We start from the raw sequence: 25,472 nt of genomic DNA, 5'->3' as shown, positions 1-25,472 counted from the left end.
GTATAGAGCTCCAAGGAGATTGTGTTGAAAAATAAAAAAAAATTTACCCAAAAAAAATTGTTTTTATACTTCATTCTAAGGACTTATTGAACTACCCTCGTAGCTTAACGGAAAAGCACCTGACCGGAAATCGGAAGTTCTGTGGTTCGATTCCCAGTGAAGCACAATAAGTAGATCTTTTTATAGCAGGATTTATTTTAAAATTAAAGAAAAATTATGGTCTAACTAGTCAGAAATGACGTTAAGTGTTTTCTGTTATTTGAAAAGTTATTTTGATTCATAGTGTTGATTTCTACTTTCACTGATTGTGGAATGATATATACACTGATTGATGGTAACTATCCCTGATGATAATACAGATTCTTTTAAACGATAGTCACATATTCATTAGGGTAGTCGAAAACAAGGTTTTATTTATGAAAAGTGAAACTTCTTTTCGTGTTCTTCAAAATATGAATCATATAATGAAGATTGACTTCTAGAAGAACTCGATAAAATCTGCAGAAAAAGACGAAAAGTGATCTTTATCTTTAAATAAAATATTTCATCGTAGCATAAAATTATTTTTAAAAAACAATTGGGGCCATATTTCAGGATTTTAGGAGCAAAATGGTCTGTTAATAATAATATGCTGAAAAAAACATGCCAAATGGCAATCTCTGTTAAAAAAGCAATAATTTTCAATTGTCTATAGAAGCCAAAAACTTAAATGAAATTTTTTTTTTAACTTTTCTTACAAGTCTAATTGATGTCCTAAATAATGGTCTCAATAATTTGTTTTTCATTTCTTGCTACGAATAAAAAAAATTATTTAATAATGAACATTTTTTTACTTTATTGCAGTTTTTAACTGAAACGTTTATGAGGCGAATCATCATATTTTTTGAAATCAAAAAGCGGTTTTACTTCTGAAAAAAGCTTTTTTTTAGAGAAGATCGGTTAATGCGTATTTTTCCGATTTGAGGAGGAAAACCTATCAGGTTAAAAGTATTAAAATTTGAACGTCTATTTTTTAAGAAACACATATTCTTTTTTTAATTTTGCAATACTTTATATAATGTAGGTGTTCTAATTTTCTTTCCGAAATCTTAAAGTTTTCACCGTCCACTTTCGAAATCTATCGAAACCGGGATTTATTTGAAAATGCAAAAAGTATATTTTCACAAAAAATTCACACTTATATTTGTTGCTTTTTGCCTCCGATAATAAAAAGATCCTATAATTTTTATGTACGAAAAAGTTCCAAGATAGAAGTCTACGAATCTATCTTTTGGTCTTTTACGATATTTTTCACCGTTGACAGAACAAATTGGAACAATAAATTTTCAGAAAAAAAGTCTTTGCCACAAACATATTTTAGCCCACATAAAGCTAACATGATGACTTCCTAATATGAGCAAAAACTTTGAAAAAATAAAAAAAAAGGTGGTGAGCCAAAAAAAAAAACTTGTGATATTTCAAAATTTAATTGAAAAAATAACGAGGATTTTTTGCTAAACCATACATGTTTTATTTTTTGTAATTAAAAAAAATCTGAGAATATAAAAAAGGCATTCTATGTGTGTTATGAAGACTTAATCATTTTTGTAGCTAAGGCAATTTCTTCCCCTGAAAATGTAATTTTCAACTTTTTGTATAAAAAAGATTCCAATGGAAAAACAAGTTGATATTCTCTTAAAGTTGCAAGCAATTAAATTTCAGCTTTAAAAAAGCAGAACCTTTAAAACTATGTCTACGTAAACAACAGTTAATTGAAACAAAATATCAGGTTTAAAATAAATGTAAGCTAATATAAACTTGTCGCATTCGAAGCTAACGGCAGTTACAACGTTTAAAATTTTAAAAAGAAATATTTTAATACAAAGAAAACGGAATACTACAATTTTAAAGATAATTAAGATATGATATCCGAATTTTAAGAGTTATTTTTTTTCGTATAATTTAAAGTACTTAGAAATTCTTTGGGTTGAAATTAAATCGCGTTTGAAGGAAACTGAATAATTTGATTAATTTCAGAATTTGAAACAGTTTAAATTTAAGTTTAGAATTTTAATTCTTGACTTTGAAATTGAATGAAATTTCAAGTACTGACCATTTTAAATGTTTAGTTCACTGAAACTTGAATTTGATTTAAAAATCGAAAATAAAAAGTTTTAAGAGTTAAAGAAAATGTTTCACTATTTTTAAAAAGCCTTCACTATCAGAGTTTGAATAGTTTCATTGTATGATTATTAAATATTTTTATTTAATATTTTTTTCTTCACATAAGTCTCTCATTGTTGTGGAATAAGGTCTAGAATTTTATTTTAGTTGTCCTGTAAAAGGGTATATGAAGTTCGGTTGATACAAGAAATGAAATTGATTAGTTCGATAACAAGCATCATCTTATAATTAAGGTTTAGAACTTTTATTAAACTTTGAAATTCCAAATTTTATTAAAAAAACGTTCATTATCACAAAAATGATTTAATATGCGGAAAACTCACAAGATGTCTTCCTAATAGAAGCCTAAATTTAAAAAAGTGTAGTTTATTGTGAAACTCGAATTTTCATATTTTTGGAGAAATTGTCGACATTTTGTTCATTTAAAACTTTTCTTTTTAATTTTCCCACACACACACACAAGTTAAGATTCAAGCATTCGTAATTTTCTGAAAAATTTTGGTTTCATGAATCAGTAAAATACGTGTCGCCTAGTTTTTTTCTAAACAACATATTTCATAGTTGAGAAATTCTACCTCTAAAGGTGTGTAACATGCCTGATTTAAAATGAATACAATCTTTACAAAAATGTTTAGTTCAGCAACTTGAATTTATTTCGAAATAACTTTGCATCAAATACATTTGCAAATTGTTTACTCAATTACTGAATCGACTGAAACAGAGTGGTTAAAAATGGAATTTCTGATTCCTTTTTAGCATTCATAATTTCTGAAACTGTAAAAGACTTACCTCGACACGAATGGTGAGATTATACTCCTTAATGCTCTCATAGTCTAAAGGCTGATTAACCTTTATGTCGGCCCACGTGACCGAATTATCGGATCGTTGTTGAAGATAAAAGGTGTGCAATTTGTTGGTTTGCGCAGTGGATCCAGGCATTAGGCGGTAAAAAACCACAGGATTATTTTCAATGCCAGAGCTGTTGACACACGGAAAATCCGATTAGAAATTGAAAGGAGGAATCAGAAGGGCGTGCAAGCGAGACAATACGAAACGGAAACAGAAACGAGAACGGAAACTCTCCTAATTTGTCAGACATGTGTAATGAATATAATGTATGTATATGAAAAGATATTTATAAAATAAAACAAAACTTATTTTAAAAAAACTTTCTCCACAAATCTTTTTCAAATTGGACAAATTTCACTATAATTTATAAAGAAAATAATAATGTTTTGCAACTCGTATGAATGCGCACATACGCACGTAAAGCGCACTCATACGAAGAATTCTTATGAATGACAATAGAACGACTCTGAACGAAAGGTCGCATGCGATACGTGTTAAAAAAAATGATCAAAAAACCTTCTAAGAAAAACACATCTAAATATATTTACTATTGTGAGTTTACCCAACGCGCCACTTTCACGTCTTCGCCTTCTTTTCTTTATTTCCGTTTCAGAACGTCAATAGGCTTTTCTTGCTTCTCTAGTTTCAAGTTCCTCTCGTATCACTAATGTTATATTTCTACCTATTTTTTAAAATCTTTTACGACTAAGTCCTATGTGTGAGGCATTAAGTACTCTAGTAGGGTGGTCCACTTTTTAGATTAGAAAATTTCATATCAAACTGCACCCATGTCTAAGTTCTTCCATCTGGTAGCAGAAAATCAAACTAAACCTTTAAAGAAAAATATGAAACTTTTGGTCAAAGACTGAAACAGAAATCATTTAAGAAAACAAAATTTCTTGAAGCAATCACTTTTATAATTGTTTTTTGGATAATGAACAAATTAGGCAAGGGTTTGCATCTACATGAATTTTATTTGCACCACCCTATTTAGCTACTGGCCACGCGTCCTCTATTATTTATTCAACCTAATGGGCAATTCACTTGCATTGTTGTATATCTGAGGCCCTTGTTATCGAGTGTTAGTGTGTATCTCTTTGTGTACAATTACATTTGTGTGTTAACTGTTAACTCGTCTGCATATCTACGCTGAACATATCAATCGTTAGATGCCGGTACAGGGTTCCCTAGTACCTCCAATTTACATGTAGGCTTTACATGTTTATCTTTGCGGATAGTGTATACTGTAATTAATCATGTGTTATCCTCGGAATGTGCACTCTGTATTGCATTTCTGTCCTTTGTCGAGAACTGTTTAGGTATTTCAGTTATGCGTTGATGCACTAGTGGCTAGACATAGTACTCATAGTCACTAGCGCTGAACTGCCCTTTCCATTTGTTTGGGCGAAATTGCAATCTGTTCAAGTTACTGATTAGAGATTTCCCGGTTTTCATTGAAAACTCCAATTAATCCCGTGAGATGCGGTTTTCAATGTTGAGAGTGATTATTTTGTTTCAGTTTTAGTCTGTGTTTTGAGAAGGGATGATTTTATTTACTCATTGCCAGTCAAAACAAAATATACTTTGAGTTTTCGTGTTATGTTTTTTAACAAGGGTAATAATTTTATCTTTTGCAGATGGAATAACGGTTTTTAATCGAATAGTCTGAAATCAAAAATGGCTTCTTCAGTAATTTCATCGACAAGAAACTGAAAAATAATTTGGTTGCAAAAAAAATTATTAATAATAATATAAAAATTGAAAAAAATTAACAATTTAACTATTCCAACAAATTACAAATACAATTGTACATTTTTTATTACAATCGCTTGCAATTTTTAATATAATTTTAATATTTGGATTTCAGCATTTAGTATCAAAATTAGATTCAGAATAATTTTTGTACTTTATTCTAGATGAATTTTGAAAATGCAGTGATTTTTTATATTCCAATTTTATTTCTTTTAATTAGTTCAAAAATTAAAAGTACAATTTTCCAAAATGGTATCCCTTCAATTGAATTACTTTTATGAAACTGTTTCTATTATATATCATTCATGATACGTGGAAATATTCGTGCTTCACTTATTGCAAATTTAAATTAAATGGTCTCTATGGGATTTTAAAACATAAAATTCAATTTTTCGTAGTCGAATATGATACAAAAAAATTAGAAGAAACAAAGTTAAGTTCAAATAATCGGTGGTAGCTTTTTCATCCTAACAACTATTATTTTTTACTTATATGATTAAAACAGTTTTTCACCGCGATGAAGTATTTCTTCTGATTTTTAAAATATCCATTCATACAATTATTATCTGATCAGTTAATGATTATTTGTTTAATTAGAGATTTGCATAAAATCATCACTTATTACACACTGCGCTGAAAACCTTTTTTTAGCTATAGAAAAAAAAGATTTTCCATAATATTAAGAATCAACATAATATTACTCTTGATATCATATCAAATTAAAAAAAAACTTCTATCACTAATTACTAATTTTTCAAGAGTTTTATGAAATGATGACATGTTTACAAAAAAAAATATATTCTTCACAAATTAATTAATTAAATTAAATCATTTTTATTTATTTTTTATTAATAACTGTATTTGAAGATCATTTACTTTTTTTTTCATGGGAAACAGCAGAGCTACATGGAACGTAGTACTAAAAAATAGGCATAAGTTAATAAAATTCAACCATTTATCGAAATTGGTAAAAAGCAATGGCACAAAAAATCAACTACGAAACTATCGTTAAAATAATTATTTTTCGTAAGTTTTAAACTTCCTTGATAAAAAGCCATGTTTTTCTGTAATACGAAATGGCTTTCAAAATTAATTCTTTTCTAGAAATCATAGGAAACTTCATTTCCAGAGACTTGACTTTTTTCGCACGATAATTGCTTAAAAATAGAAAAATCAACTTTTCAAAAAATCGAAGAGATATTAAAAAATAATGAGAAAATATTTGTTTGCGACATTTCTTTAAGGAACGATTTTTCTTCTTGAATTTTTTTCATAACTCGTTTCGTTTTCGAGAAAAACTGAAAAACTAGGTTCTTTTAAATTAAGAGTGCGTTTCTACAAAATATATTTTTTACCCTATTTGTACAAATTAGTAAATCATTTCAATACAACAGTTTCTTAGATTTTAATTTCTGTTTTATTACTTTCAATTTATGTAGTATATTACGCGAAAATTTTCAAATATTTAAAAAAATCATTAAACCTTATGGAAACTTATGAAAACTTTTGATTGTCTCTAAATAAAAGATAGTGCTTAAATGATCTGTGACCAAATAAAATTATATTTGAAAATAACAAAATTGATATTTTGAAATACCCAATAGGATGAGTCAAAGTAAAAAAGTAATTGGAAAGCTAATTGTAAGAAGATTACTCGTTTTGTTTACAGGTGCTGAAAATTATTCCTCAAATTTTCAAATTATTTTATACATATAAAGATTTCCAAAATTTCTTATTTTTGACTCACCCAAATGCAAAAACAGTGTTCTTCTCCCTTGAATATTTGTTTATGTTCAGCGAGTTTTGCACACGAGTGTTTGTTAGTCGCTGAAGCGTGAAATGTACCTGACCAATGCACGTATGCGTGTATTAGTGTTACGCCTATAATGATTAATAATAATAGCTCAAAGCAATTTTTGCGTGAAATCAAGAACCGCCGCCTTATTGCCAGATAAACAGGCTGAGGAAGGCAAAAAGTGAAGATTAAAAAACTTTGAAACTCCCGAACCCACGTGGAACTTTTTATTTGTGTTGGATATAATGAAAAAATAAAAAAACAATTAATTGTGAAATAACAGTTTTTTATGAATGTTGTGATTATACCATCATGTTAAGAATACAACAAAAAGAGTTTTGAATAAACTCATGGAATAAAAATAGTATATTTCTCTCTCCATTAGATTTAAACCTGAAATACCTTTGTCTTAAACGTTAATTGTTATTTGCCAGAATTAAATTCCACTTGGGTTTTTTATTCAGTGATTTTTGATTGATTGAGAGAATTCAGTAGTGCGCGGTGATAAATATGGTGTGTGCGTGTTGAATAGCATCCAATTTAATCGTCAAGTTAAAAAAATTAAATTTTTCTGTCACCGATAGACGAATTTTGAAAACAAGCCAATTGGGTAAAAACAGCGTTTCTTGAGTTTTCGATATCGCGATCGGTTGCTTTTGATTTTCAAAGTCGTTACTCTCTATCTATGACTTGCATCTACATTTCCTCTAGTAAATTCACTTTGACTCTACCGACTATTTTTTATTTAATTCTTTTATTTTTTTACAAACAGCACTAGTAGAAAAAACAAAGGTTACTACGCTCTCCAAGAACATGAAAAAAGCAACTGACGAAACATGCCCAAAAATCAGTTCTGGCATTCCGGTCGACTCTTCTATCTCAATTACGTATGCAAGATTCTGCGAATAAACAAAAAATAAATGGGCTGTGGATCAAGAAAAAATAAATTGGACGATGGATTTTTGAGGCGTAGTTAAGAAACTGACTACTCTATATGTTTCTCTTTTTTCCTAGAAAGTTAAGTTACGCGTTGAGTGGGGAATTTTGAGAAAATGCCAATTGTCACAAAAACCACCAAAAAAGCAAAAACTGGGTTTCCAGAAAGCATCTAGTCGAAACATGCCCATAAATATTCTCTCGGAACATCTAACAATGATTTTCTATATAAATACCTTACGCTCTTGTTGAGATTCGTCAGTACACGTTAAAAACGAATTTTTTGTCTCAAAAAGTAAAAAATTAACCGTGTAAAGTTCATTTTGTAAGTTTCAATTTCATTATCAATTGTTGCAATTTAATATAAAGCTGGTATATGAAAAATTTACAGAGATATTTTTAGTTTTCAGTTTTAAGTACTGTTGTATTTTTGTATAACGAATAAAAACTTTGATGTCACGCAATCTGTACCCTGTTGGTCCTCGTTGTTCGAATTATGTTTTATGTGATGTGCGACTTGTTATGCACACGTCTTTTAAAAATATTCAAACTTTACGATCTTTCCAATTGAACAAAAATTTTTGCTTTTTCGGCACTAAAGTGCATCATTTGCTCGTTGTACATCAACATTTATTATAGATAAATAAAGTTCTCATTTCAAGTGATTTTATTCAAGAACAAACACTTTATTGGAAAAATGATAGTTTAAATAAATAATGATTAAATATATGTAAATAAGGAACAACAAACTATAAGAGTTTAGAAACTTGAAATAAAATAAAGATAAAAACATAAAGATTTAATTAAGAAAATATGAGACAAGCAGATGACAAAATAAGGTAAAAGAGTACAACGAGCAAAGTGTGCAGGCCACAGAAGGAACGCGGGATTTTAAGCTTAATTTTTATTTTATCATCTAAAAAATAGGAAAAATCCCGAAATTTTTAAAAACAGGAAGCTAAAAAAAATCCTGCGTTTTTCAGTGAGGAAAAGTGCACTGTGATAAAAATTCATCACTTGGAGGGATGAACAGAGATAACGAGGCGGGTCTTCGTGAACAGCCACACACCGAAAAAAGACGTGCATCGAGTGTATGACGCGTGATAAAGACGTGTCCGGGTGTTACTTTTAGTAAATGTTTAAAGTGTCGAGGCACCTAACACGACAACGGTACTCGAAATTCTGAATTAAGCGTTACCGGTAATCAGTTTTAATCATTTTGTGACAATCTACGTAAAGTAAAATTAATTGAAATATATAGCCGCCCAAAAACTGGATTAACGCAACAATAACGTCCAGAACAGTCCACAATGTATAGAAATTTAGTTAGTCAAATTCATACCTGTGATTTTGATGGCTTTCCCAATTTTTGATTATATTGGTATAGCTGGGGTTGGGGTAAAGGAGTAAATTGGGAAAATAGTATAGGTCGAGAGGCAGGGGTAAAGAGATGCAGATAAATGGGTAAATGTGTAAGGTTATATGGGTAATAGTAAATGATCAAGGGTAAATAGGTCAGGGCAAATAGTTAATAATAAATGGGTAAGAGAAAATGGGCGAGGTTAAGGGATTAATGGTAGATGGGTAAAGGTAAACGGATAATGGTAAAGGGGTGTATAAATGGGCATACATTTGGGCAAAGGGGTAAATAGGAGAACTTGTACAGGTTAAGAGACAGGGGTAAATTGATAGTGGTAAAAATGAAGGGGCACTGATTAATGGGTAAATGGTCAAGGTTGTTACAGCAAGGTTAGATGTTTATGGGTAAATGGGTAGGAGTGAATGGTTAAGAGTAACTTTATAAGGGTAAATTGGTAAAGGTAAATGTGTTAATCTAAAGGGACATATATAAATGGGTATAGATAAAGAAGTGCGAGTAAATAGTTACGGGTTAAAGTGTAGACGTAGAAGTGGCCGAGAAAATTGGTTTGGAGTGAAGAGGCAATGGTAAATGCGTATAGTTAAAGGAGTACGAGAAGAGGTGACGGGGATCAAGAAAAATAATTTTGGGTAAAGCAGCAGTGATGAAGGGATAAATGGGTATAGGTAAAATTGTAAGGAGTAAAGGGGTAATGGGCAATGGTAAACAGATCCGGGTATACCGGTAAAGGGCTAAGGATTATTAGATAAATAAGGAAAGGATGAAAAATATCATGATAAAGAAGTAACGGTGACAGGGCAAAGGATAAAAGGAGAATGCTAAAGGAGTGCTGCTGAAGAGGGAAATGTTAATGAGTAACGGAAAAGGAAAATTCTGAAGGGGTAAATTTGGAATATGGTGTGAGTAAAGAGGTAGAGGTAAATGAGTTAGGTTTACATGATTTTTAAGGTTAAAATAGTAAAAAAAACGGTAAGGGTAAATGGACAAATGGGTAGGGGTAAAGGTATAAGCTTAAAGAGACAAGGATGAAGGATTATTGGTAAAGAGATAATGGTAATTAGGTAAGGATAATGGGCTAAAAGTGAAATTAAAGGGACAGGTATAAATTGGCAGGGGTAAATAGATAGTGTTAAAAGTAATCGAGAAAACGAATTCGGGGAAAGGGGGCAATGAGAAATAGTTATGGGTAAATGGGTAGGGCCAGAGGTGAAAATGAGCTGTGATAAAAGGGTAGGGATAAATGTATAGGGGTAAAAGGACAAATGATGAAATTGGTAGGGGTATAGGGGTAAATAAATGAGTTGGAATAGAGGTCAGTAGGTCCAGAAAAAGGATCAGAGATAAAAGGATAGGAGTAAAAAGATAGAGGTAAAAGAGATCGAGAAAATGTGTTTAGTATAGAGAGGTAGTGGTAAAGGGGCATTGTTTGAGAGGGAGAGGTGAAAGGGTACGGGTAACAGTTTTACGGGTAAAAGGGGTAGGGGTGAAAGGGAATAAAAGACAGAAAAGGGGTTTGAGGTATATCGACAGTGATAATGGTGTTGGGGCAAAGGGGTAAGGTTGAGTAAGATATGGAAAACAAGCGGAAATTGACTAAATATTTCAAGAAAAAGCGAAACGCGGTCAAACCAGTAATTGAAGTGCTATGATTCACCAGAAAAAGAAAATGAACTGACATGAAAAAAATCTACTTCCGGGTTTAAAACATTTCAAATTTTGCATTATACACCTCTGTTTTGTCCAAAAATTACCAGATAAATCTTCACAGGCAAAAACCCTGTAAAAACAAGAAAAATCAGAATATTTCTCACAAGAATAGGAAAATAAATCCTTTCAAGCAAAATTAATGTGAGTGATATATTAAATTTAATTTGAAAGGATGTAAATTCCTCACACGCCAAATCATATTATTGCATTTTCCACAAAATAAATCAATTTTTAACCAAATTGTTGAATTTTCTAACAAACAGATTTATTTAAAAAAATTTAATGATCAACTTTTAGCCAGAAATGGAATAGTTACATTTTCAGTAAAAAAAATTTATTTTCAAACGAAAAAAAAGTATTTGTAATAAAATGGTGAAATTTTCAACCCAAGAGATGAATTTTATACGGAAAATGCAGTAGGTGATATTTCATCTAAAAAATATTTTTATTTTAAATAAAAGATATATTCAGCAACAACGAAAAAGAATGCTTTTAACAAAAGAGTTAATTTTCAATAAAAAAATAAAAAAAACAGGTTAATTTTTAAACAAAAGGGATAAATTTGTAACAAAGTTGTTAATCTATACAAAAAAGATCAATTTTCTATTCAATACATAAATTTGATGCAAATGGGATAAGGAATCTTTAATGAAAAAGTTCAATTTTCTACCAAGAAAGTGTTTCAAGTCAAGAAAAAAGTCCAACCAATTGCTTGAATTTTCAAAACAAACAGTTGTAATTAACTGAGAACGTTACACTTAAATTCTCATCCAACAAGAGGAATCTTTAAAAAATGAATTTTCAACTAATTAGTGGGATGTTCAACTTAGAAATATGATTTATCAAAAAATTTCAACCATATAACTGTATTTTCAACTAAAACGTAATTTTTGAACAAAATACATTAATTTTCCTCCAAACAGTTGAATTGACCCTACATCGAAGAAAATGAATTGTTAACAAAGCAGTTGAATTTTCTACTCTGGAAGAGTTTTGATTCAAGAAAGAAAAAAAAAAGTCAACCAAACTATTGAACGTTAAAGACAAAAAGACAAATTTCCAGTATGAAACATGTATTAACTTTAATCAAAACTGTTATATTTTGAATAAAATATTTAGATTTTCAATCAAATAATAAATAGTTTGATCAAAAAAGAAAAAACTGAATTCTCAACCAAAAATAGAATAGTAAATTTTTTCCGAAAAGGAGAAAATAAAGCCTGTGAAGCTCGGAATAAATTAAAACTAATTTTTATAATTTATAACTTTAAGGATTATAGTTCAACTAGAAAATTTCCGTCCAACACAAAGTGTGCCGGACGACTGAATCAAAATGTTAGGCTATGATCTACTCTAGCACAAACTGGGACTGATTACCGGTACACGTGATTGCTAAACACCGTTGGTGTAAGGTATATATATATAAATAGTAAAAAAGAAAAAGAAAAAAGTAATAATATGGTAATAATGATAGTAATAAAAACTGTATGTGTAACGACGTGTAATGTGGGTTTCGTACACAATATCAATTAACGTGCACAAGAACAATATACTGCCACGAGATTGCGTGCAGGGCGGGTTTTTCGTGCAGCCGCACGGAGCATTAACAGTGTGACAGACCTGGCTTTAATAGACACAACTTTAGCCCCAACGGCCACGTTCTCTTTACAGTAGATCGGACCATACACTACGTGGTCCCATACGGGTGGATTATTCGCACGGTCCACAACGTCAATCTGAACCTCCACCGTTCTCGACAAGGGCGGGAAGCCCTTGTCTTGGGCCATCGCCTCCAGCTTGTATGTCTCGCGCTACACCAGACGCGGTATACAACAAATGGAAAAAAAAACAAAAACACCATCGTTAATTATGACTTTTTTCATTTTTTAATTTTCAATGTTCAGTTTTCAGTTTTTAGTTTAGACTTGAATGATTAAGAACAAAAAGAGACCAATCGGGTCTGAGCTGGAGGCTGGAGGAGAGGGGCCCTAAAATCGATCCGGGTCCTGATCAACAATCGTAGACGTGATCCCGTGGTACCTATATATTATTTTTATTTTTATTTTATTGACTTATCATACGCATACTTTTTCATAAAGAACACACTTGGCTCAGAGTCTCCACGACCTGCACGAGTTGTTAGATATAGTCGATGTTGGATGTGGATTCCTTACGTGGTCTACTACTTGTGAGAGTGGTTCGTACAGCACGTGTGTACGATGACTTTTGTTAGGTGATATTGTATATAGTAGAGTATGTATAACTAGAAATATATGCATATAGATTTATACATCATAGTATTATAATATATATATTTATGTATTAATTAATACGAAGGATTATAATATAATTAAAGGAGTATGCTGAGCGATCTACCACGCACGCACACGCCGCGCTTAACCATGCCTGCTCATCAAGGGTCTGAAAAAGGAATTAGTGAAAAGTAAAAAAAGGGGAGTTACAGATACAGGAAGGGTCCTACACAAGGACCAAGTGTCCTTCTACTTATTTGGTCTTCAGTCTCAAATTTACAGACTCCAAAGAATCCAATTGGTCATTTCAGCTTTCGTTAGGTTTCATTTTTTCCTGCAAAGCGTCACGTCAGATGATGGTAATTCATCAATACTGAATCCTAAATTCATGAAGAAAATTAAGGGTACAAAACTCTTCATTGAGGGCAGCCGTTTTTATCCTGGTAAAAATTTCGCGGTCATTCAAAAAATAGTTTATGATAAAAAGCAGTTAACATGATGGCTTTTCTTTTTCCTTGAATCGTTTCACTAACAATTTTGTAATATAAATATATTTTATCGCACTTTTGCTCAAATTAAATACAAGCAACAAAGGTTCAAATTTTTTTCTATATGACCGGATACGTTTCAAAGCAGGCAAGTTTTACAATTCAAGCAGCAGAATTTCTCGGCGAAGAAATATGTTTTATGAACAAATAATTTGTTCAAAGATATTCACATTATTTTAACTTTTGGGTTTGCTTCAACGAAATGAAAAAAATTCCTTTAAATATCGATATTTCTTCAATTAAATTATTTATTCAAACTTTCTCTCCCGATTCTGGTCAGATTTACAGCTTTCATCCAAAAACATTATATTCTAAATTTCCTGAATTGGAGGTTTTCCACTAAGCTTAGTCATAAATTAAAAAAAAATGTTTCCAACTTTATTATTGCTTATTTTTTCTTAAAAATGGCAAATATGACATGTTAAATTTATTAGATTAAATTTCAATTCAAAGTGCGAAAAGCGTCAATTTGAACCTTCCTCAAAGAACAGCCTTAAAGAAAAGCTTCGAAGAAAATTGGATTAAAAAAAAGCTTCCAGCATAGGCATCTAGAAAATCAAATTTGCCTCATTCTTCTTAATTTATATATTTTTTAATGACTGATATAAAGAAAAAACTGTAGCATAGCAAAATTTATTTTTCTTTGTAATTATTAATGCAGATTTTTCCCAAGATTCTCAGTATTTTTCTATGTCCTGCAGTTGTCTGTTTATTATAAGATTATAAGGGTTTCCTACGAAAACCTACGAAATTGGATAAGAATAGAATTTTTTCACAGATTTTCCAGTTGAAATAATAGTTAAACTTCCCAACATCTTGAAAAAAATCGAAATATCTGAATTAGGTCACAAAACTATGGAAGTGTAAAGAAGAACTTATAATTTTTAATTTGCGACTTGAACTATAAAACTTTCCTGATTTAGAATAGATTTGGTCATTTATTTATTGAATATATGTGCTAACAAATTTTTTTTGAACTGCAGATATGAAAAATATTAATGAGGACAGCCTAGAAAAAATGACAACAGGGATCTAATTGAAATTAGGCGGCATATTCTGATATTTGCTAATTATTTTTTAAAAGTGAAGATAATGAATAAAAAAGTTATTAAGAGTATGAAAAAGTAATAAAAGATAATGTGGCTGGAAAGTGGAAATGAAAAAATTTCGTTTCGTCAAAGTTTTTGTCGAAAAAAACGAAAAGGAACGTTCCTTTTGGTTCTTTCGTACATAAAACCTAATTTCCACATGATTTTGACATCATTCTTCCCTAGCCTTATTACCTTTTAATCATTTTTTGTGCTAAGCTAATTTCTTTGAAAAATTACTTTAAAGTTGTGGGAATAATTGACAAATTTCCAAAAGTTCCCATAAATTTCGTTCAGATCCCTGGTTCAAAATTATTATTGATGCCTTTTAGTTACAGATGTTCTTTAATTTGACAATTAGAAACGTTTTTTTTTTTTTAATAAATACTTTAAAAATTTCTCAGTCGACTACCGGTCTAGCGGCCACCCTAGTTATTAGTATCGTAGTTTAAAATCGTGATTAGAGTGAAAAAAAAACACCAATTGGATTTTTTCGAGTACATCAAGAAAGAGGTACAAAGCTATAGAATGAAACGATTTGTAGTGTAGATGTCACTAAGTGTATCCACCCAGTTGAAATCATGCATTGCCACATTCCTGCAAATCATGATGTTCATCTCATCCATCTGACAGGCCACAGAAAACCTGCTTCTGCTCAGCATCAAATTTGAATTTCTCAACAAATGAAATTTCTCCTAAAACATGAAATTTCTCTTAGAAATGAATTCTACCGCGAACTAGAACTCATAATTGCAATCTCTGTGAACAATGTATACCTGGATTAAGTTTTTTTTGTGTGGTTTTTAAACGGAAAAACTGGGTGTAAGAAACGTTGCAGGTAACGTCCAGTTAGGTAATAGATAGAGAGTAAACTCGCCGTGGCGAAACAGAGATTTCCGCTTGACACCGTTAGATGGCAGCACCTTCCTGAGAGAGTAACGTGCTGCCCTCAAGCGGAGTCAACCTGTTAACTGCAAAGTTTTTTGCGCCCAATTAGTTTTTCTGCGTAGGCGATTTAATTATGGCAATGTAAAAAGGCAATGTATAAAAGAGGGATGGTGGAGGTCAACAGAGCATGGCTCGGCACGACATGTCTTGTCTCTGGTGATGTCGTGGCATACAAACCTGGCTTTCACCTGCGTCACCTTAGTACCCACTGTGACATTTTCTTTGATGTGAATGGGGCCGTATACGCTCTGATCCCACTTAGGAGGGTTACTGTTTCTGTCTACGACGTCTAACTCAACGTCCACGTCTGCGTACGAGGGTGGTGTCCCTCTGTCGGAGGCACGTACTCTCAGGCGATACCTGTCTCGCTATTGGCAAAACATGGGCCGTCAAGTTACAGGACACTTAGTTGGGACACTGTACAATCGTTACGATCAAAATCATAGCTTCAATCATTTCCAGAAAAAGAAATAGTTCATGAGATAGTGACAGATCCGAGCTGAGCTGGTGACTATTATATACTTTCGATGGATAACAAAAAATTCACTTTGTTGGGGGCGTCCATTAATTATGTAATGCTTTTTTGTGAGAAGTTCTAAGTATTCCTTACGCAAGTTTCCTCTTTTTAATTTGTTTTTTAAATATGCTAATTGAAACCTGGTTTAGCTGCTGCAATTAATTTGTATACCATTATGTACGCTATATGATTGTTTTGTTTATTTCTTTTTTTATTGTGTAATATTTCGTGTCAAAGACGTCCAATAAATAAAGAGTCGAGCGTTATTGAAATCTGCCTGGAAAAAGTTTCTAAATATATGCAAAATTGATGCTTCAAAAACCATTTCTTTGCATGTGTGATGTCAAGGCTTCAACACCAATCTAGCTAAAAAATTTATTAATTATAGTTTTCTGAAGTTTGATCACGAAGTTTTCCTAAATGTAAGAATACAGAATATCTATTTTATAATGTATACCATAGAGCTGAAAATCCCTTAGACCCCTCATAAAGCTATATATGTGACTTAAAATTCTTCAGAACTTTGTGTAAAATCTTTTAAAATCCGTGGAAATCGTGAAAATGCTACGGTGTCTCTTGAAATCTTTTAAAATCCCTTGGAATCCCCTGACATTTTTTTAATATTTCGAAATCTCTCAAAGTCTCTTTAAATCCTTTCTAATCCGCGGGAATCATCTTTCATTCCTTAAGATCCCTAAAAACCTTTGAAGACCATTCAAATTTCATAATACCTGTTGAGAAAATTAATATTCTTTCTGAAATTCTACCAGATAATTTCTTCAAACTCTTGAAATCTCATCAAATCCATAAAACTCTTTAGAAATATCGTGAAGATCCCTGAAAATTTTGTAATTGTTTCAAATACTTTATAATAATTTAAAGTGCATTAAAATCCTTTCAGATCTGTTGAAAGCCTTATATATCTTCGACACATTGGTGAAAAATTATAAACTCTTGCGTAAGAAGGGGCTGTGGTCTAAAATTTAAAAAATGATCATTAGGTAATTAATGGACATTCCCTAAACAAAATCTTAAAACTCAAATCGAACTTTTAAACTCAAATTTAACTTTACAAAATCAATGGAAACTCAATTCAAACACGAATTTAACCTTAGAATGGTCCAGCAAGATTCAACTTCCAATCCTCTTCCAATCAATGTTTTTCATATTGAACTAGCTCATTCTAGGGTTAAACTATCTTTAAAAATGCCTACAACTGTACAGAAATTTTACAAACTCATTTGAACTCAAATTTTACAGAAAGAAAGAAGAAACCTGATCCTTTCGGAAAAAACTCATTGGGGACTGGAGTAAAAATTCTAAAATGCAAACTTAAAACAAAAAAGAGACTCGATTATCTTAAAAAAATGATAATAAAAAGAAAGAGATAGAGATGATAGACGAATGAGATGAGACGATTAGATGATTAGCATCAGCTGTGATTCCTCAAGATAGTCCCAATAATTTTTTAGTCCGTAAGGAGTGCAGGAGTCCGATTAGGTACCTGAACGACGATACCTGATCGACCTTTTTGGTTCTGGAACACTGAAATTTGTGTTATCAGACAAGGCACAATTAATTACAATGCTACTAGTGGAAAAGTGTTATTTGTTGTGAATGTCGACGACTCTCGTCGTCCAGTACCTAACCAGACTGTAAAAAAAATTATGTGTATATATGTACATCGCGCTTTGTAAATTAAGATAATTTATAAAAGAAGATAAAATTAAGGGAAAATTAGAATGAGACTCGCGATGAAACACAAAATTCACAAACACATGTTACAATTAAGGATAACACAAAAGCTATAATACAGGAACACAAAAGTAGAAAAGTACGGAAGTAGAAACGTAAAATAATTTTTAAGTACGAGAGTATGATTGCACAAGTGGATAATTTGTACAAAAATAAAGGGGAGACTATATTCCACTCTTTAGATTCGTAAGTGCTAGATTTTCTTTTTTGAAATTATTTCACTTGAAAAATGGATAGGAAATTTTTGTTTTTTAGTAGCAAAGTTGAAAATGACAGTTCGAAAATTATTGTTTTTATGTCAAAAATCGGATAAACCACAATAGGGGGTTTATAATCTTGTGCATCAACATCATCTTGCATTTTTGAAATATAATCTCCCATCACCTTTTAAAATTGGTACAAATAGACCATTGCACATATATACAAAAGTACAAAGACTAAAAAATTATTAAAAATCAAAATTAAAAATGAGACCTAGAATAGGCCGTTCTGGGTGAACTGAAAAAGACGCTCAAAGAGTTAGCAGCGAGCGCTATGTCAAGAATGTGATATTGTATACAATTTAAATATTGCCTTGAGCAAAGAGTGAAACACAAATAGGTTCCTACTTACTGAAAAACAGCCCTTTTTTGTTTCATCAAATCCGAAGAAAGTAAATGGTGCAATAAACACAAACATAAACAATATAAAGAAGATCAAAATTAGTTTTTTACGAAATAAACCAATGGCAGGCATTTTCATGCAAGCAGAATGCGTTAAAGAGGCGGTTAGGAAAGTAAGAGGAAAAAAGGTCTCTGTTTTAGGGAAAGGAAATGTTAAGTTTTGTTAAGAGTCCAAAAATTTCTGACGACCCTTCGTAAGATTTGTTAACGGCACTTTAAAAAACCGATGGACGTTACGTGTCTGTTTTGGTTCTCGACAGTGGTATGCTGCCCCAATCACAGAAGAAAAAATGTCACACAACGGACAGTTTCTTACGGGCTATGCGCATTTGCTCTTGTTAAAAAAAATATATTTATGAGAAGTGATGAAATGAAAAACCAAATATTAGAGGGTTACAGTCAAATACCCTTTTGCAGAAATTTAATCTGCAGAGAAATATTGCAGACAGTAATATACAATTTGTGACACATTCATAAAGCAAGTAAAAAAGTTTAATCATCATTTTAAACTTTATGTTTCAAAAATTAATATGTTATGAAAAATACTGAGCGCTTAAAGAAGACAAAAATGCAAAAACCATAAAAAGTAATAGTGTCAAATTTACAAGACGTAAGTATAACTAAATCAAACTTAAAACCTTTGAAAAAATGCATTATTTTTTGTAGACCAAATTGTCTAAAATATTAAATAATTTTGAACATTAAGGATATGGTTCCAAATAAATTGTAATCTAAAGAAAGATACATTTTTAGTTTGTTAAATTCACCATTGTAATTAACAGAGGCACTGAAAACCGCAAATACAGAATTTAAAAATTGGATATTGGAAATTACGTGAGTTCATTATGTAAACACTTTAAAAATACGGTAAAATCACAAAAGTGTATGCCCTACATTTCTAACCAAGTAAAAAACATTAAATTAGCATTTTAAATTTAAATGTCTCAAAAATAAACATGGTATGGATAATATCAAGTGCTTGAAGCATACAACAAATGTCGAAGCTCTTAAAAAGTAATTATTTCAAATTTAAAAGAACTAACAACAAATACATTTAAATTTGACAATTTTGAAAACAGTAAATATTTTTGTGAGGATTTAAATGTTCAACATTAAAAAAATTTTAACTTTGAGAAAACTCAATCAAAGATAATTGTAAAGAATCTTTTAAGTAATAAAATCAGCCCATGATCCTTTGGATTGGATAAGAATTTTAGCTTTTACCTACAATCGAAGCAACAGAACAATAATACATATAACTTTTTTTCAAATAAAAAATTTCAGTCCAAGCCATTTTTCTAAAGCCTGCTAGATGTTTTCTTCAAAAACACTTTGTGAACATTGTTTAATGGTTCATTTTGTTGTTTATTTCCAAAATAGTAAGTTCAGATTTTCAAATTTGAAGTAATTGAAAGTTATATAAATTAAAATTAAATGGAGAATGTTTGAAACATTTGAATCTAAATAACATTAAACAGAATAGGTTCAAAATAAAATCTTAAAAAAGCACTAAATTAATTTTAAGATCAACAAAAATATAATAAAATCTCAAATTTCTAAAAATCTCTAAATTCAGCTCTTAAAAAGAAATGAAAGTGAAATGGCACTGCATGTAAGGTTTTTAAAGAAATTAAATTATTTTACGAATATATCATTTTGCCTCAAAAATGAATTCCAAAATTTCGTAATTTAATATTTGTTGCAGCATTTTTCATACAAAATTGAGAAAATTGTATATTTCCTGTTGCAATATTAACACGTAGGGCCATAGGATGAAAAAACAAGTTTAGAAGAGAAGTTGAAATGTAAATGAAAAGAAAAATGGAAGAAGAAGAAATAGATTTTGAAATTTTGTAAAAAGGAAAGTAAAAAGAAAACGAGAAAATGAGATAACAGGGAGCGAGAGCGAGATCCGTTCCTGTAAAGGCTTCAAAAACACATTCATATAAAATATGCAAGCATGTTCAAAAATTGTTTATGTCTGATGCACCACAAAATACGTAGAATTCGGTGTACACCGTACGTGGGGCTCAAAAATAGTCGTTCCCACCTGCTCCTGGAAGTTCAAAAAAAAAACATCACTTCCATTTTGCAAAAGTTCACATTAGTTCTGCTTACGAAGACATTAGACTTGATTAGTTATTCGAAACTTTTTTAATAAGGATTATTGGGCACAAAATTAATTATCAGTAAAAGATATTAGTTATTAAATACAACAGTTAATTAGTTATTGATAAAACTAGTGCACACATTTTAGCGATCGACGATCCTATAAACCGTACACGTACCATTCGCGATTATTCTTTTCTTTTTGCAAAATATTTATTTTTCTTAAAAACTTTGAAATAGTTACCAATGATGGGAAGTAGCTAGTTTTTTTTTTTAACTAATGAATTAATTTACTTTTTTGGTACCGAGAATGGCAATAAAGTGAATTTTGGGAATAAGTAGCGAATTGGTAACTAGTCACATGTTTTCAGTAACAGTAAATAAAAAAATCGTTCCTTTTTTAGTTACTTTCGACTGAATAGAAATAAATATATTCACTAAATTGAGTACAATTGAGTGAATTTAAAAGAATTCAGCGAGAAATGAAAATGCCCAGAGAATCCTGAGGAATTACAATTTTCTTTAAAGAATTTAGGATAAATTCGTACAAATTAAGAGTGAATTCCAAATGAAATTAATTGAGTAGAAAAAATCGGTTCAATCAATCATATCTACTGTTTTAAGTAAAATTAAAGTGAATTTAGAAAACTTAAGGGAAACTCATCAGACTTTAATAAAAATTTTAAGAATTTAATATAACATAATTGAACAAAAATTGAAAAATAATAACATTTTCTTTGAAATAAGTAAAATGGTAGTAAAGATAATTCAGGGCGAATTCAACACAATTTAAGAGATTTGAAGAAAAAAACGAATTTAATGAAATTCGAGTGAATTTATAGAAATTCAAGGAAAATAAGATGAATTCAAATTAATTCCTAAAAATGGAATGTGAATTTGATGAATTGAGAACAATTTAAAAATATTAAAAAATTATTACGTTTATTTAAATTGGAATAAGTTTTAAGAAACTCAAGGCAATTCAAAAGAATTCTATGAAATGTTTCTGTATTTAAGGTGAGTTAAGCAGACTTCGTATTGAATTTTAAAAAAATAATACATTTTATTGAATAGAATCGAATTAAAAAAGAATTCACGTGAATTCGAAAAAATGTAGCAAATTATAAAAGTGATCAAAATTCGAAACAGTTCAACATTTTCAAAGAGAAGTCAGGATAAATGAATAAGAATTCCTGGTAAATAACAATTAAAGAGAATTGAAAGCAATTTAAAAATATTTTTAAAAATGCATTGAAATAAGTAAATTTGGAATTAATTTAGTAAACTTCAAGGGAATTAAAGAGACTTTGATCAAATTCATCAGAGTTTCAAAGAAAATAATTGAACAACATTTTTACAATCAAAAAATTTGCATTGGATTGAGTAAAATATGAGAAAGTTTAATTCAGGGCAAATTAAAGAGAATTTTAGAGATTGAAGAAACACAAGGGAATTCAAAATAAATCAATTAAATGCTTTGGAATTAAAAGTGAGTTTGGATAAATTAAAAAAGTCCACGATATATTAGAAAAAATGAATTGAGTAAAATTGAGCAAATTTAGAAGAATTTACGCGAATTAAAATAAAATCAAGAGTCGATTAAAAAATACAAAATACTTCTAAGGAATTTAAAAGAATTCAGGATTCTGTGTATCTTCTAAATGAAAAATGATCATTAGATTTAGTGAATAAGAATCCGAAAAATCGATAAGATATAAGAAATATTTCGAAGTCTTTACGGTCGACTAAAAACATTTAAAAATCAGAAAAAAACGTTTATTGAGTTTAGTGAATTCCAAGAAAATTTCAAATAATTCTGGATCAAGGAATCTTTTCAAGCATCAAGAAATTTTTTAATTCAATACAATTCAGATTATTAGATAATTTAGATAACGACAATGATAACTAGTTACTTTTTTCGTTATGTAACAGTTAAAATTGGCAACAGAAAAAAACATTTTTGAAGTATCGGACACTAATAGTGGGTAAAACGTAAATTTGCCCAATAATAGTAAGGTTTCAATTTTTTCAAATGGACAATATCTTGTGTTCTACATGACATGATTTCTTGTGGCATAGGACATTTTTTCTTAATTTTCCAAAATGTTAATTATTAAATTCAAACACAGAACAAAACACTGAGAAAAAAGATTATTCAAGTGAAATAAATCTAGTTCTAAATACGTTAAATCAAATATGTTTTTTATGGAAAGAAATGTTTCTTATATATTGAACAAGAAAATAATTTATTGGACGTATTCATCACTACATTTCTTTAATCAAAGTCATATTTTGTCTCACTGAAGATATTATCAGATCAAACAAAAATTTTAAGTGCTTACTACTGTTCTAGACATATACAACTTTTACCCACTATTAGAATTTGCTACTCGCAATTTTTTTCGTCCCACTCTAACAACGGTTACAATACACTCTAAATTTAAATAAGTCGAAATTTGACTGACTTATTCAGTGAAAGTTATTGATTACGTCATTCAAACTGACTTTCATCAGATTATTAAAAATTAATGATTCAGTCAGTGGACGTAACTGAATAGATCAATGTATCTTTATTGGTACAATATAAACGTTTTTGGTTCAAAATTAATCTTTTTGGTAGGATTCAACTGTTTATTATTTAAAATAAAAGTAATTTTAATCTGAAATATCAACTATTACATTTTTGGTTAAGAGTTCATTTTTATTTGAAATTCAACTACTTAGTTCACAGCTAACCTATTTTGTCACTTGAAAATAATTATTTATTAATTTAGTTAAAAGTTCATAAGTTTCGTTGAAATGTTAACCGTTTTATTTAAAATTATTTATTATTGTTAGAAAATAATTTTGTAATTGACACTTAAACTGTACCATTTTTGTTAAAATTTATCTTTTTTATATATAAATTGAGCTAACTGGTTGAGGCTTCAACTATTTCATGAATAATTCACCTTTTTTAAATGAAAATTTAAATGCTTGGTTCAAAGTTAAAATCCCTGAAAAATGGAGTTCTTTTTGTTAATAATTCATTATTTTAGTCAAAAGCTTATTTTTGTGGATAATAATTTAACTGCTTTGATGAAAATTATTATATTTTTTTAATAATGCAACTAGAATTGGTTGAAAGTTTAAATTATTTGATGAAAATTCATTATTTTAATTAATGATTCTTTACATAAGTTAAAAATTCATTTTTTTGTTGAAAATTAATATTTTTTATTAGAAAATTTAACTTTATTGTTGAATAATCATGTGCTTTCTTAAAAAATTCTCTTTTTTGGTAGAAAATTAATCTTCTAAGCGGAAATTTTTTTAATTCAAGGACTTGCATGCAAGTGGAATTGCGTTGTTAAAAATTCATTATCTTCGGTAATTATTCATTATTTTCCTTGAAAATTCATCTGTTTTAAAGTGATTTTGTTTTTTATTAAATTATTTTTTAATTCAACTTTTTTTGGTTTAAACTTAATCTTCTCGGTTTAAAATTAATCTTTTTTGGTTGAAAGTTGAACTAATTTGTTAAAAATAAATTTTGTTGGTTCAAGATTCATGATCGGAGTTGCAGGTTCATCGACTTTATTGAAAAATGTTACTTCTCTTGATTATTAATGTTGTTAATTGAAAACTTAACCATTGCATTTTTTGTTGAAAACTGACCTATTTTAAATGAAAATTCAATATATACATTATATAGTTGAAAATAAATGATTTCATCAGTGAGTAAAATTGTCAGACTTAAAAATGCACTTTTGACTGATTTGTCATTGGTCGAATTCGTATTAACTGAATCAGTGAAAATTGAATTCGAAGCAGTCGCTTTTACTGATTCAAACTTAGAGTGCAACTAGTCCCTCTTGAAAAGTAACTTTCCCATCACTGATTGCTTCTGCATTGGTATGAATTTAAATTTGACTTTGACTTTGGATTTGACTTTTGATTTGAATTTGTAAGAACCGGCGCAGAAAGTCGGTTTCGGTGATATGATAGGAATTCAGCACGTTTTGGATTTGGGCACACAGCTTCATCGAGCGAGTCGGTCAGCTTTGACTCGAGAGTAGTATTTTGACATGAAAAAAAATGGCCCGAATGGTCGATCGATTCAGGTATAACGTGAAGCATTTGAGGAAATCAGGCATAGCTAAGTATTTACCATAGTGAACACATTGTGCATATCAATGGGAATAAAATTCTATACAAGTGCCGTACAAAAGAAACTCATTTCGTTGCATATTAATTAGTGATGAGGAAATAATCACATCGGTCAAACGTATGTATTAGTTCAAGTCTTCCGATTAGGCAACTAAACGGATTTGTGTTGATTAAACGTAAGTGAACGCAAATATAGAATGTCGGTAGAAGGTGTACACTCAAGTTCAATGATATTCTACAACAAACTACTCCATCCCTGAAATATCAGCATCTAACTCATGGTTGTGTGAGTTCGACCAGCGATATATTACAAGCGTGTACTGCAATGGCTTCTGCATTGTTGGTTTACCAATTGTTAGATTGACTCGTTCGTAAGGACGTATTTCAGGGATCGATTATATATACATACATACATATATATATATATATATATGTGTGTATATATAATATGTATGTACTGTTGATACTTCTATAGCGAGATCGGCTAGTGAGTATTATTATTATTTATATATGTGTATATATATATATATATATATAGGTCTATTTTTTTAGAAAACGAAACTTACGTCCAATGGCTTCTTCAAGACGATCCAACCAGACTCTGGTTGAATTTCGAAGTACTCCAGGCCTTGGTCGTTGTTGGGAGCACTTAGGGAGTACATTATGGCACCATTATTGTCCGCATCTTCGTCGGAGGCTGATACTCTCAGAATGTTGGTTCCTATACTGGCATCTTGCTTCACGTTTTCAACGTATTTCTGCAACATTTTGTATTAATTAATATATTATCATTACTGAACCCAGGTGAAAATATTATGTATAGTTTATATGTAGTGTGAAGTATTATATATAATATTCATT

General features: G+C 30.1%; 1 protein-coding gene across 1 annotated transcript in view; it reads right to left on the bottom strand.

The window, feature by feature from the left end:
• Positions 1 to 25,472, bottom strand: part of LOC117179435 (neural-cadherin) — a 392,316-nt gene that overhangs the window by 211,632 nt on the left and 155,212 nt on the right. Inside the window, exons 10-13 of the mRNA XM_033371218.1 lie at positions 25,178 to 25,369; positions 20,404 to 20,409; positions 15,597 to 15,787; positions 2,953 to 3,142 (exon numbers count right to left, since the gene is read on the bottom strand). Of these exons, the coding sequence (XP_033227109.1) occupies positions 2,953 to 3,142; positions 15,597 to 15,787; positions 20,404 to 20,409; positions 25,178 to 25,369 (579 nt within the window). The remainder of the gene's footprint in view (positions 1 to 2,952; positions 3,143 to 15,596; positions 15,788 to 20,403; positions 20,410 to 25,177; positions 25,370 to 25,472) is intronic.

Source organism: Belonocnema kinseyi, chromosome 9 (assembly GCF_010883055.1).
Source record: "Belonocnema kinseyi isolate 2016_QV_RU_SX_M_011 chromosome 9, B_treatae_v1, whole genome shotgun sequence".
Classification (NCBI taxonomy): domain Eukaryota; kingdom Metazoa; phylum Arthropoda; class Insecta; order Hymenoptera; family Cynipidae; genus Belonocnema; species Belonocnema kinseyi.
This window is presented reverse-complemented; position numbering and strand designations above follow the sequence as displayed.